The sequence below is a fragment of the Cygnus atratus genome, chromosome 13 (genome assembly GCF_013377495.2).
Source record: "Cygnus atratus isolate AKBS03 ecotype Queensland, Australia chromosome 13, CAtr_DNAZoo_HiC_assembly, whole genome shotgun sequence".
Taxonomy (NCBI): domain Eukaryota; kingdom Metazoa; phylum Chordata; class Aves; order Anseriformes; family Anatidae; genus Cygnus; species Cygnus atratus.
In genome coordinates this window covers 12,703,291-12,717,580 of record NC_066374.1, presented here as the reverse complement: position 1 = coordinate 12,717,580, position 14,290 = coordinate 12,703,291, and the positions used below count along the sequence as shown (strand labels likewise).

Sequence of the window (14,290 nt, the reverse complement as noted above, 5' to 3'; positions counted from 1 at the left end):
GAGATATGCTCAAAATATAATGACTTGTGAAATCAATGAAAAATAATAGTCATTGTTAAAACTTTAGGGAACTTTTTTTGTTTTGGACCAATCACTGATATATTTCTGAGAATAGTCCTGTTTGAGAAATGTCAATGAATACCGCTTTGGCAGATGTCCTTATGATCTTTTCTCAACAACAAATTAACGAAGTATTTATGTACAACCTTCTTAATCCAGGGATGGGCCTGTACTTTGACAGTGTGAGGTTGCAGGGTGGCGGTGCGCTTGCTGGCAGCCTCCCACTGAACTAGCAACATAAACGCTTTCCTTTTCCTTCCAGTTGCTTCCCCTGCCCACACAGGTCTCCAGTTGTCATCATCAGCAACAGGCATTCCAGGAATGGTTGCATCAATTGGGAAGTCTCCTTACTAATGCAAGACTGCAAGCAGGAGGCATCTGTGCTCATGCATGGAGTCAGAGACGAGGCTGGCTGAAAGGACGCAGCTCATCCTTTCCTCGGACCCGTGGCAGGGCCCAGTTTGCTTGGACTGTCTGCTCTAGTATTTCCCCTGCCTCACAGTTTACAGGTCTTTCTTAGCACCTAACTCAGATCTTTTCTGCAGTTTCAAATTATTTCTTTGTTTCCCTCATAGCTCAGGAGCCCAGCCGGCTGGTCATCCTGGCATGGTTCCGCATATATCAAGAAATAGACCATTGCTGTTTCCTCTCTCTTCTCTTTTTATTTTTTATTTTTTAAAAACAAGTTTAGTTCTTTCAGACTTTAGTTTTTGAAGTTACTTTTTTTTTTTTTTTTTGGGGGGTGGGGGTGGGGGTGGCGAGGTAAGACATTAAAATAAATAAATAAAGCAGCTCGTACCTAAGCCAAGACCCCAGCATAGAGAGCAGGAACATTGCAGGAATCCTGTTCCAGAAAGAAACTTAACTGTTTTGCAGTATCCGTGCCCTACCTCAGGCTTTTTAACCAGCTGGTTAATGAACTGTGCTCCTTGTGCCTCACGCTGTTCAGCCAAGACTTCAGCTTCACCTGAGCCTGTGGCCAGAGGCGGCAGCCAAGCCACTGTGCTGCTTCCTCAAGGAGCTCCCTGCCTGGGTGGAAGGTCTCCGGCAGCTCCGTCTGGCACGGTCATGCTGAGGAAGAGGCGATCGGTCCTCTTTGGGAGGTCTGCACGTGACACTGCCCCCTTCCAGTGACACAACGAGCATGAATCCTGGGCCGAGGCAAGCACTAGACATTCAGTCCCGCAAGGCAGTGACCAGACACTTGGCACAGCCAGCCCCTTTCCCTCGCCACTGGCAGAAGATTACTTCACCTGCTTTGCAGAGCAGAGTCACATGGAAAAGCAGATTAACGTCAATGTACATATATTTATTTATTTATTTATTTATTTTGTCCCAGTCAGTAGAATACTAACAAGAAGTTGGTTCTGTAGGTTTTTCCTCTCTGCAGCCCAGAGAGCAAGCTGAGCATGTGCCCTGACAGGCTCCGTCCCACCATTGCCAGGAATATTTGGGAAGTGTAAGAGGGACCACAGCAAATGGCCCAGCTGCCTGGAGTCACTGACAGTGGATATTTCAGTGGAAATTGAGAAGAAAGCAACAAGCAAAATCTCAGCAGCACTTACTGTGGCTTTTTAGCTTTGCTTTGAGTCCCCCAGCACTGGGAGTGGTTGGGGCTTTTTCCGGGAGCAGCAATAGTGATCCCCTGTGACAGACCAGTGGCTGCCTTTTGGTGCATTCATGTACTCACTGCCTCTTCTTTCTGTGAGCGGGGGCTCCCATGCTGCCGTCATCCAAGCACTCAGGGAAGGGGACAAGGGGCAGTCAGAGGAACAGGGCAGAGAATAGGGTGGAGGAGGGCACGCCCCAGGCCCTCCTCTGCCTCCCCAAGAAGGGCTCCCACGGCATTTTGGTTCAGCAGGAAACATTTCTGGGGTCTCTGGTGAAGTCCATCAGCCCTCCTACCAGCTTCACATGCATCTGCTGGGCGGATAGGGCCTGACCTACCAAGAGGCTCGCCGCACCAGCCAAACACAAGACTGCTGGCGAGCCAATGTTTCAATGCAACTTAACCAGAGCAAAGCGCAGGTGATGCTCGCTGCTCCGTGACTTCTGCAGGAGAGCTGCTCCCTGACCCTGCTGTGTAAAACCTGGGCTCGCTTTGCCCTCACATTTCTCACCAGGAGCTGTAAAACTGCATGTTTATCTGACACTGTCTCTTCCCCATTGTTGTGACGCTTGCAAAGCTGGTGCACAGCCTTCTCCCCTAGCGACAGAAGCATCATTCACAGGGGGCAAGTATCCTGCAGTGTAGTGGTGATGTTCAGACCAGGGGAGGCATCAGTAATTTTTTGACTTGGTTTTAGACATTCCTTTCCTTTGCTGCAACCTCCACTCCACATCCGTGACTGCAGCCTTCTGCATCCAGCTGAGAAGGAAATTATTTATGAGCGAGGAGTCGGGGCTCCCTGCTCACAGCACTAGGACGCCGCGCCTGCTGCACACTCAGCCACATGCTTGAGGATGCTGCATCTGAAAGTCCAGTTCCTGGATGACGCCCAGAAGATCTTTGTAGTTGATGTAAGTGGGTATGATATTATTGGTTTTGTGCTAATTAATGAAGTCATTTCTACTCTGCAGGATTGCATAGCTCTCTAATGTTCTCTGCTAGCTTCTGGTTTTCAGCTTTGCAAAGCAAAAAGACAAAACAAGCAAAACAACCAACAAACAAAAAGCTTAAAAAAAGCTCACAGTGCTGATTGCTAAGTGTCTTTCAGCACCAACACACTCACTCTCTCCTCTTATTGGAATTACTTATAAAGAAGGAGGAATGGCTTTTATTTATCTGGTGTTATCTTTTGGAAATCAGCTAATATGAAGTGATGTTCTTGACAAGTGCGGAGTTCTCTTATTTGTCTGGCTGCCAGCATGAGCATTCAACAAGGAAGAAAAATCTGAGAACAGAATAAAAATAGCAGTAGTTAAATAAACTACACTACCTGTGGTGAGAAACATCTGTATGCTCTCTTCTTGGGCATTCTGTTGAAAAAGAAAACTGGTTTGGGGGATAACTGAGGGAAAAAACTCACTGTGTCTTGTTTTCTGTATGACAGTGTCCCAAAACACACTGTCATTAATAATTCTTATTTAACAAATACTAGCTTTGAATATTGACTGCTGGGATGTATTTTAAATGTCAGGCATCAGTATCTATGGTATTAGATTTATATATATGTGTGTGTGTGTATAGATAACTAAAACTAAATGTAATGGATGTCCTGTCTATGTGTTAGAATTACAAGTGTCATTGAGCAATTGCTGTTGGTTAGGATTTGATAATCACAGTAGCTAAACAAATTAGATAACTCAGGTAGATCAGTTCTAGTCCTTACCTACATATCTTATGGGACCAGTGTGTTTTATAGATAACCATTTTTTTCAAGTTCTTTTACGTTTCTTAGACATTCCTGTCCTTTTTTATAGCATAGCCTAAGAACTACTTGGTCTCAACGTACTGTTCAGTTTCTTTGCAATGGCAATTTTGCACAAAAGAGGATTGCAAAGGAATTTCATCTCTTGGACTGGTATGGAAGTTGTCTGATTTAGTTTAATTAATGTATCGTAGACCTGGAGTCTGCTTAAAAATCAGACTAGTCTTATTTTATTTTTATTATTATTATTATTACTATTATTATTATTACTATTACTATTATTATTATTATTATTTTGTATCAATTAGATCAGGGCACAGTAAAAGACAATTTGAAAGATGCTGCTGTTACAACATTGCTGCATTTTATCCATCTCTGCTTTCTTATTTCCCAAAACACTTACAGTCCTACAGCTCAACACAACATGTTATTGCAGCAAATGGCTTCCATTAGAGGGACTCGGAGCTGATTCCTTTTTTAGCAAGGAAGGGTTGTGGAAACCCCTTTTAGGCATTCTATGCGTTTCATGCTGCGTGGTTGCGATAAATGAGTAGCTGAATTAGTGAGGTCTCCATTATAACAGGACCGCTTTGGGCTAAGTCTTGAGCATACATTTCAAGCAACTCTTCCTAAACCTGACTTTGGAAAGCTCTTTTCAATGGCTAGTACTTCAGTATAACGGCTGGGAGAAAGACAGCAGAGAGAAAACACGGTGGGCCTGATGCCTTGCGCTCACCGTGTGCATTTGTACCTGCCTTGCATGGGTATGGCAGCTGCCAGCACGTGTGGCCAGACTTTTGCAGGTGGCCAGGACTGGTACCCTCCCTGTGGCCACACACCAGGGCCAGCTCTGCTAGAGGGCACTGCGGCTGCACTCCCCAGCTGGCAAGTTAAAATCTGCTGGGGGTGTAACGAGGTGATCCCAAGGCAGGGGAAGGCATTAGCCTGGTGCTGGCACATCCCTGCATGCTCCAGTGGGCCCAGCACCTTGCACTTGGGAGGACACTGGGATGCCCTGCCCCAGTGCCCTGGCACCCAGACAGCCCCGCGTCCGCATTCACTGGCCTCTGGCACTGAGAGGAGACCTTGCAAAGCTGCCTCCCTACTTCTGTCCCCAGCCCCAGATATCTAAAGCTATGAACTGGCACGTGCTCTTGCTTATAAAGCCACTCTTCTCTCTGGAAAGGGTTTAAACAAAGCAGCCCTGAGCCCCTGGAGCCTTGAGAGAAGCACAGAAAGAGCATGATCCACTTCGCAGCTTCACAAAGGCTGGGTGTTCGCAGGGTTCGCATCTTTGCAAGCAGACTTTGCTACAGGGCAAGATTCATTGGGAAGGAAAAAAAAAAAAAAGAAAGAAAAGGGAAACCAAACAAGCCAGGGAAACTAATTGCTGGAACTGAGTGAAGGACAAGGTCTCCCTTGGTCTCATGTCCCTTCTAATGAGAAAAGACTGGAATTTTTGAAAGGAGGTGCATAGAGCTGGCTGCACGCAAGCTGGTTCAGCAAGGGGGGGTGGGGAGCACCGGGGCTGGTGGCTTTTGGTCGATGGTGTTGCACACCAACTGCAGCCACACAGAAGACACCAGCATGGCCAGCGTGGGGGGGGGGGCATCTCCCAAGGTGGTGGGGTATGGTCACAGCAATTCACCCCCCCAAAACACATTGCTGGGTGCAGCGACAGGAAAAGCCACTGAAATGTGGCTTTGCCCTTGGAGCACGTGTGCTGCCAGGAGGTCCTTTGGAGAAGGCTGCGCATGTCCCTGTGCATCACACGTGCAGCTGTCTGTTTCTGGACATGCCTCTCCATTTCATACCCTGCTTACAGCCCCATCTGCTCCCAACATGTAGAGGAAGGGTGCGTGCAGCCCCTCCTTTCTATCGGCCTCACTCCTGAGGTTTCTGCCTGTGGGTGCTGCCCTGGCCCTGCAGCATCATTGTACGCACCACCAGTGGCACATTTAGGCTGGGACGTAGGTTCCAGTCCCGCACGTCGCACGCCTGCTTTGCAGTGCAGCACTGCCCCGTCTGCACGCGCCAAGGAGAGCGGCTCGCTGCCCGCAGACGTGGTGGCTAATAACCTGGTAGGAAATGCTTGTCTTCCCTGGATGCCTGACAAAGGCCAAGGCCTTTCATGCTGGAAAATTCTAGCTTGGAAATCAACAATTATAATTGTTTTAATTACCTCTGTGATCTAGTAATTTTGAGGAGAACCGGGAGTGCTGCGGAGCGAATGCTGTTATTACGCTATCACTTTTCAGCAGCCTTACAGCACGGAGCTAGCAATTTCACCCAGGGAGAAGCTGTGAAAGGCGGTTATTAGCATGCAGCCCCGCCAGCACCCTGTCCCCTCCCACCCCTGCGCAGGCCGTGCAGCACGACTCCCCTACCCCACTCCTAGCCCAGCTGGCCTTTGCACTGGCCACTGCTCATTTCTGGGCTGCTTTTCCTGGGTTAATGATTTAGGAACATGGATTTTTGCTGGGTTTGGTCTTTTCCGTGGTCATCTTTGGGGTTTTCTGGCCTGCCAGGTCATTCCCCAGCTGAGTCAGGCAGTGTGGTGACAACGCCAAATGCCCTCCAAGTGTTTCTGTTTCTTGGGTGTACATAAACCTGGCCTCCCTTATCAGTGTGTAGTGCCACTTAATTAACATCGCTGAAGTTCACAGATGACCCAGGGCCCAATGCACAGGATCTCTGCAAGGTCCAGTTGCTGTTAATTACCATTAATGGCAGCTCATCCTGGTCATCCGCCTGCGGGCTGGCCGCACTGGTGGCGTGCCCCGGTTTGCAGTTACCTGTGCACCTTTGCCTGCCTGTCCCTGGTCCAGGCAGTGTGTCTGTCCACAGGCTCCAGCCAGGGACAGAGCTGTCCCAACGGCTGCAACAGGCAAGGTGAGACTGAGATTTCTTTCCTCTTCCTTCCCCTCCTGATTTATTAAGTTCCTTAATAAAGGTGAGAAGTGGTGGGAAGGAATCTGACTTCCAAGAGCTGACGTAAATGTCATACAGCTGCTATCATCCTGCCCCACATACCAAAGCCATCAGCATTTACTGAGTAAGGTTTTGCTGTGGCACAATTTGGAAAAATCCCACAGCCTATCTCAGCTGAAGGGAGGGGGCTAAATCGTCTTCCCAATCTCCCTGAAATCCTCTCACCACTGCTGTCAGCATTGCCTAACCTGCTGCTTCCCTGGTGTGTTTGCTCACTAGCAAAAATCCTGTGGAAAAGGGCTGTTTAACCTCACCTGCAGCCACCTCAACCTGGCGGAGAAGGAGTACTTCGGGCTGGAGTTTCGCAGCCAGGCCGGGAACCACGTGAGTGCAGTTGCAGCACGGCCCCATTGCAGTGCCCACAGCCAGGCAGAGACAGCCCGCACTGCTGCAGGTGCTGGAGCCTCCACGAAATACTGGGTGGAAAATCAAAATTGGAAAGGCTTGCCATAATGCTAAAAAAAAAATTGGAAATGGGAGTCACAAGCCATGACCTGGTCGGCAAAACCGTGGCGACAGCCACAGCCCATAGGGTTTATCCGTAACTGTCTGTGGCAAGCAGCGCAGCCCCAGCAGGACAGTTTGTGGCAGTCCCCAAGCTAGCCAGTGTTCCTTTGTGGTGTTCCAGCACGATGCTCCTGCTTTTATTCCCACTGCCCTTGTGCTGTTCATTCACCCAGTTCATTGCCTTATTTCAGGTCTGGCTGGAGCCACTAAAACCCATAACAAAGCAAGTCAAAAGTAAGTATTTCAAAAATAAAATTCATCTTAGTCGCTACCAGTGGGGGCAGATTTGTGTAGTTTCTTGTGCTTGAGGACGGGAGCTCGGGTTTTCGGCATTTACCTGAGCTATCCATATGGTGTGAAGCTGGGCAGAATTGTTTGCAAAAACAGCATTGTCCACATAAAATCCTGCAGAAACACCACTGCCTTTGCAATCTGCTTTTTGCACCATTTTAGGCCTGAGCTGTTAATACCCTGACAGCTTGGCGGAGGGGCAGGGGCGGCTGTGTGCATGCGCGCGTGCATGTGTGTGGATGTCGCTGTGCTGGCAGAGCAGTAGGAATTGCTCTCTGAGTGTCCTCCTTTCCCCTTTGCAGCTCTTAGCAGCCCAGATGCCCACACAGCGCGAGCCCTGTGTAGAGCAGTGTTAACCGTGTGCCTCGCAGGTGTGCGGCGACCCCGCTCCCCCGCAGCCTCCAGACCCCCACGCCGCTGCACAGTGATGCAGCGCAGCCTTACCTGAATCCATGGCCCGTGTTAACACAGCACCTCTATCAGCCCATTTCCACCCCCATAATGAACTAAACGGTATTTTCCCCAAATACATGATGACTAGCAAGTGGTCAAGAGCACGAGGCCATGACCCGTGTGTTTACAAGGGGGAGTCCCGGTGCCATCCCGCGGTGGCCTGGGATGGTTGGTGCCTACACAATCGCCTCCCTGCACTTTGCCTGGGGTTTGGCTGCTTGCTCTCGCCCATCCCACAAACCAGCTTTGCCCAAATGGCCTCCCCTGAAGCTGTTGCATCCCAAGTGCTTGCAGGGCTGGGTAAAGCCCAGGGCTTTTGCTGAGGGTTTAACGTACAGCTTCTGATGGCTGCTACAGTGGGGCTCTGGTCACACTTCAGAGCAGCACCCACAGCGCTGCTCCAGTGGGGACCCATGTGGCAATCCCGCTCCTGGCGGGGGCCTTTACAATTTAAAGAAATGCTGGGGCATTTTTTCTGGAATAATTTTGAGGTGTCCGACTCCCCGTTTGCTTCCATCCTGGATGCCAGGGGTTGGGGCATGCTGGTCCTTCCAGGCAGGATGGAGATCCTGACGCTCAGGGCTTCCAGCCCTGGTTTGTAAGTGACCAGGGTAAGTTGCTCTGTAAGGAGACAGCATGTGTGAAAAGAGTTGTAAATGTTCTCAATAGGCACATAAAAGAAAACTTATGTAGATGTTGTGTTTTAAGATCCTAAGGAGGTTCTTTTCAAATTTATGGTGAAATTTTTCCCAGTGGACCCTGGACATCTGAGAGAAGAGCTGACCAGGTACTGTGTTTGTTCTGGTCCTTCCTTATTGCACAGTCCTATGTTTTTGCAGTTGCAATGCATGTGTATAAAAATCCTCATCTTCATCCAACCAAACCTGTCTGTTAGCAATGGTAATTCTAAGTATTGCCAGAGCTCTGTGCTTTACAAAACAAAACTGCAAATAGTATCTTGGTGCTCTATTTTTATATAAAACCCACTTGAAAATCAGCCATCTTAAGAGGCTGCAGTGTGTTTACTGCCAAACGTTTTAGCAGTTGAGCACCAAGTCTGACTTTGCTCAGTCTAGCTCCTGCCTCAAGCTGTGTTCTGAAAGAAAAACCTTAATTTTATTTTTAAAAATGACATTGCTAGCTCTTACATTTCAGAGAATGCATTGCAAACAGGAACTAAGAATAAAACCAATACAGTGCTTCTGCAGAACATTAGCCCTGAGAGGAGACACAAATGCCCTCTGAAGCATAAAGGAATGTTAGCTCTGAAACCTATTAATGGCCTTTTAAACGGCAGGGGCATGCTGCTCATGGTGGTGCCCAGCTGTACCCTCGTGGAGGGGCCGCACACTCCTCCTATGACCCCCCCCCCCCCGACCTGCATCCCTTGTGTTGGGGCACAGGCGAGCACTGGGACGGGCATGGGGGCAGCCTGGCTGTGCTGAGCTGGGGCCTGAGAAGAGTCCCCTCTCAGGACAGCTCCTGTCCCCTGCACAGGTATCTCTTCACGCTCCAGATCAAGAAGGACCTGGCGCTGGGGCGGCTGCCCTGCAGTGACAAGAGCGCGGCGCTGCTCGTCTCCCACCTGCTGCAGTGTAAGGGCAGGCACATGCCTGCAGCAGGGGGCACCAGGGCTTTGCTTTGACTGCATGGCAAGGGCTGCTCCTAACCCCACTCTCCCTTGTGCCCCCCACAGCTGAGCTGGGTGACTTCCACGAGGAGACAGACCAGCAGCACCTGGCCACCCACAGGTACCTGCCCAACCAGGAGTACCTGGACAACAAGATCATGCACTACCACCGAAGGCACGGGTAAGGGCTGCTGTGCACGGGTTCCTTTCCATCAGCACACAGGGCCAGCAGTGGCATGGGTGCTCAGCACCCTGGCATGCACACATCCAAAATGGTGTCTTTTCAGCCCATTTCAGCAGTTGCTTTTTCATTCTTGTCACTTCCCAGTGTGTTTGTGTCTCCAGGGGGAAGACGCCAGCTGAGTCGGACGTCCAGCTGCTGGACGTGGCCAGGAAACTGGAGATGTATGGGATTCGCCCGCACCCTGCCAGCGACGGCGAGGGGACGCAGATCAACCTGGCCGTGACACACATGGGGGTGCTGGTCCTGCGGGTAAGCTGGGGGCTCAGGGTGGGCTCTGCAAGGACATAACCTCCCGTTCTCAGCCTTCTCCCCTCACCTGCTCTAACCCCTCCCAAATCCCTCGGAGCAAGTGCACCCTAGCAAACCTCGGGCAGGGAGGTGATGCTTTGGGATATCACCCTGGGATCAGCCCCAGCACCTCTGCCAGCACTGGCTGCACACTGCTGTGCCTGCCTGGGCTCTGGCAGAGCCCTGCTGGCCCTTGTCATTGCAGGCACAGCCGTGTAAGCACCACAGGTTACATGGCTGCGTCACATGCATTCACCGTATAATCTTCCAGCAAAAATAGCCACCTAATGTCTGTGCAATTACATAACGTTGTAATCACAGCATAGCTGAGGAATAAATACAGACTTCCTCGCAGCCGGCGTGAAACAGTGCTTGCCTCCCACACTGACTAATTTCAACCTGGGAACATCTTGCCAGAGCAGAAAAAAATCCTAACTGTGGGTCTGCTGTTCATAATTAGTGCTGCCAGACCCAGTTATTTATTCAGAGCCATAAACACCCCTCGTGTGCATGCATGATTAGAGCATCTGTGAGCCCATGAGAATCTGGGCTCTCCCAGAGAGCTGAGAGGGTCTCAGTGCCATAGCACGGGGTAGCACAATTTTATCTGTTCCTGCTGTGATACGAGTGTTGCATGGCTGCATCCAAATTGATGCATAGCAGTAATGAAGGTAAGGTATGCTTGCAGTCTGCTTAAGAAGGCGTTAAAGGGTGTGGAAATGAGCTGAGCTCTGCTGCGCTTCCCATCTCACTTCTTTTGGGAGGCAGATTCTGCATTAACACCTCACCTGCCCTGTGAGCTGGGAAGGATGGGACACTCTGCCTTGACCTCCGAGAGTTTTCTCTTGGACTACTGCTGTTTTACAGTTAGCTTCATTAGGCAGAGTTCAGCCCTGAGCCTTAATTCCTGCTCTTGGGATCAACTGATAGCGAACTGAGGGTCAAATGCTAAATCCCCATTGCCTCTTCCCCAGGCCCAGGGGCAGTGAGAGCTGTAGAAATGGCTCATGTGGTGTCCTGAGAGCCCAGGTCTCGGCCAGTCATATTTCTGCATCTTGCCCCATCCCGGTATAACTGCTGTGTCCGTCCTTGCAGGGCAATACAAAGATCAACACATTCAACTGGTCCAAAATTCGCAAACTGAGTTTCAAGAGGAAGCATTTTCTCATCAAGCTCCATGCAAACATTTCTGTAAGTAGGTCTCTGTAAGCTGCTAAGGCAGCTGCCCAGCTCAGGACTGCGAGGGCACGTGGCAGAGCCTGGCCCAGCGTGCCCCTGACACCCGCGTGCTTGTCCCTGGCCACACAGGCACTGTGCAAGGACACGCTGGAGTTCACCATGGCGAGCAGGGATGCCTGCAAGGCTTTCTGGAAGACGTGTGTGGAGTACCACGCATTCTTCCGGCTGTCTGAAGAGCCCAAGTCAAAGCCCAAAGCCCTTCTGTGCAGCAAGGGCTCGAGTTTCCGCTACAGGTAAAGTCCCAGAGGAAAAGCCCTGGTGTGCAGAGGCTCTGAGCCTCCCCTTCACATCTGTCCTGGCTGGGTGCGAGAGGCTGACGCCTGACAGCTGCTTCCCTGGCCCTGCTGATGCCACCCCGGTCCTGTCACGTCCCCTCACCTCCCCCAGGGTGCGGGGCCGCCCAGGGCTGGGCCGATGGTGCTGCTCACACCTTTTCCTCCTTGCTGCTGCAGTGGGAGGACACAGAGACAGCTGCTGGAGCACGGGAGGAAGGCGAAGATGAAGAGCCTGCCTTTTGAGAGGTACTGATGGCAGGGAGGGGGGCAGGACTGAGGGGTGTGTGGGGGGGCATCCTGGCCCTGCATCCACCCATGCACTCGGCCTTGCAGGAAGCACCACGCATCCCGCTATGACGAGAGGCAGTGCCGTTCTTCCCCGGACCTCCTGACAGATGTGTCCAAGCAGGTACGTCCCCGCAATGTGCACAAGAGGCAGCCAGAGTCCAAGCCACAACCCTGGCTCTTCATCCTGCTGCCGGCCCTGCTCTGCTCCCCCTGCCCGCCTGGGGCTGAGCAGGATGCCCACACACCCTTTTATTCCGCCAGGTGGAGGAGCTGCGCCTGGCCTATGGCAGCCGGGGCTCCTTCCGCGCTGCCAACGGGGTGCACACCTCGGAGCCCACGCTGGACAGCCGCTGCTGTAGCTCCACCACAGAGGTGACATTCGCCGCCGAGCTGGAGCGCTCCAAGCCTGAAGCAGCCCCCGTCTTCCTGCCCCACTCCAAGAGCAGCTCCGCCTTCCCCCTGCTCTACGCGGAGCTGGAGCTGGAGCGGGCGTGGGAGCCCGCCGACCTCTTTGGCTCCAGGAACCCCTTGACATCCTTTCGGCCCCACCACAAGTTTGCCGGGAACAGTAAGAGCACCTCGGTGGGCAACATGCGGGAGGTCAGCACGAGGCCGCTGGTGTACACAGACGTGCCATGCCCCCAGCCACTGGCCACCCCGGCCCCGCAGGTCCTCTTTTACGTAGACAGGCCACCACAGCCCCTGTGCCACGTGCAAACGCCCAGCCAGGAGGCAGAAGGAGCAGCCGGTGGTTGCATCCCCACGGCCACAAAAACACCCAAGTGGAGCCCAAGCACTGCCTGGACGGGGGAATTACAGCACGAGGCTTCACACAGGGCTGTGGGCACCAGCGCAGCCCCAGAAGGGGGGAGCAGGTCGCTGGCTCGCTCCTTTGATTATGGCCTTCAAGAGCAGCCTCCCAAACGGTCCTGGAGCCAGTCGGACATGAAAACCATCCGCTTCCCCCACAGCTCGGAGTTCAGGCCCCTGGGCCCACGCCCTGCCCTGAGCAGCCGGAAGGCAGGAATCCTACGGCACGCGCTGGCCCAGCAAGGGCTCACGCCACGGCCGCGGCACCCCGCCGAGCGCTACGTGGGCAGCAGCACTGAGTCCAGCGACTCCGACTCCGACCTCCTGGCCGCTGAATACTGCTCCCTGTACGGCCGGGTGCTGCGGTCGCCCATGGCTCGGGTGCGGCTGTCCTCTGGCAGCCTCCAGCTGGAAGAAGAGGATGAAGAGGTGTCCTGCGCGACCGGCGCTGCTGAAGAGAGGACTTCCAGGGGGGCCTCCAGGTACTTCACTTAGGTGCCTCACACCGGCTGAAAGGAGCCACAGGTGGCCAGGACTGATCCGGACCCACAGAATGGTCACAGTCCTGCTTGCAGGGCTGCTTACTGCTTGCGAAACGTTGCGATGGACTCATGTTGTGTGAGTGCTCTTAGCTGTAGAGGAAGTGTTAAGGGACAGCTGGGGAATGTTCAGAGGTACCCATCTCCTGCATCACACCTCGAAACTGGTGCATCTCTGCCACCAGGCTTTTCACATGCAGGGGTCCAGCTTTAGCCAGATGGGCAGGGACTCTCTCTTAAGCCCTGCACAGACACTGCATCCAGTCCAAGCAGGCCACGCTCAGAGCTCAGCCACTCAAGTCTTCATCAGTGAGGTGGAAGAAAAGAAAAAAAAAAAAAAGAAGATATTTTATGGAAGATCTTAAACATTAGTTTTTCACAACTCCAGGGAAGCCTGATGGTGGGAAGAGTGTTTGACGCCCATTGGGAGAGGAGCAGGATGGTCAGGGGAAGCTGAGCAGAGATGTCTGCTCTTGGAGCTGTCAATGGCCCAGCACAGAGCCTCCTACCTCTCCTTGCGCCACTGCTGCAGGAACACCCAGTCCTCAGGACAGGGTGCCACACATGGGGTACTCTTTGTGCTGCTTGGAGCCATGTAGGAAGTGAGCAGCTCTGTCTTGTCCCTGGCCAGTTTAGGGCATTATCCTTCCCAGGAAATATATCAGCACTCGTAAATCATTAAGCAGCATCTCACTCTGAGCTGTAGTAAGTGGGTTAATGAATGATGATGTATAGCTCCACTCTTCTTAGGCCTATTAGCTGTTATTTTCTGTCAACAGCCCCACAGCCCAGGCACCTCAGTGTCCTGCTTAAATCTGGGGGGAGTGAGGCATGCAGAGGATGGTCTTGCTCCCCCAGATCAGGCCTCCACCAAGCAGCATGGGTAAAAAGCTCTCAGGAAGGGGGCAGGAAAGAGAGGCAGCTGGTGCTTACCCTTTTGGCACTAGGAAGGCTGCTGTAACCATGGTGCTTCTAAACGTTCCTGTTTGCTACATGAATGCAATGTTATTTTTACCAGGGCCGTTTCTAGTTATAGAAGAGCAGGAGAGGGAGCTTCTCACCACCCATAGGGCAGCAGGAGGGAGATTACTTCTTTATGCATTGCTCCCTGAAGTGAAAAGGCATAGATACTTCCTAGACGTGTTTTTATTACAAAGAACTTATTACCCTAAAAACACAGGCAATCTACTCTGGAAACAGGAGAATGATGCTACTTCTCTAAGATGTTTAGAGAAGTTCTTACTACTTTTCTTTAAGAACAACTCTCTAAAACTGCAGGACATGACTATGAGGAGAGGAACAGC

The 14,290-nt window shown here is 51.8% G+C and overlaps 1 protein-coding gene across 2 annotated transcripts; it reads left to right on the top strand.

The window, feature by feature from the left end:
* The first annotated feature begins 2,237 nt into the window (after positions 1-2,237).
* Positions 2,238-13,136, top strand: FRMD7 (FERM domain containing 7). Of its 2 annotated transcripts, none has more exons than XM_035541718.2 (12): positions 2,238-2,580; positions 6,642-6,746; positions 7,121-7,163; positions 8,427-8,460; positions 9,171-9,268; positions 9,370-9,484; positions 9,649-9,796; positions 10,931-11,026; positions 11,144-11,307; positions 11,527-11,595; positions 11,683-11,758; positions 11,899-13,136. In XM_035541718.2, exons 1-12 carry the CDS (start codon positions 2,524-2,526, stop codon positions 12,940-12,942), a joined length of 2,049 nt encoding a protein of 682 aa, XP_035397611.1. In that variant the 5' UTR covers positions 2,238-2,523; the 3' UTR covers positions 12,943-13,136. The 2 variants fall into 2 exon arrangements, with proteins under 2 accessions (XP_035397611.1, XP_035397610.1); XM_035541717.2 differs by having other exon boundaries at positions 8,382-8,460.
* The last annotated feature ends 1,154 nt before the right edge of the window (positions 13,137-14,290 follow it).

Bases quoted from the DNA above. Each gene is read 5' to 3' on its own strand.
- FRMD7 (XM_035541717.2), top strand. From the start codon at position 2,524: ATGCTGCATCTGAAAGTCCAGTTCCTGGATGACGCCCAGAAGATCTTT. The intron at 7,164-8,381 runs GTAAGTATTTCA...TTGTGTTTTAAG, and splicing joins CATAACAAAGCAAGTCAAAA to ATCCTAAGGAGGTTCTTTTC. The intron at 9,269-9,369 runs GTAAGGGCAGGC...TGCCCCCCACAG, and splicing joins CGTCTCCCACCTGCTGCAGT to CTGAGCTGGGTGACTTCCAC.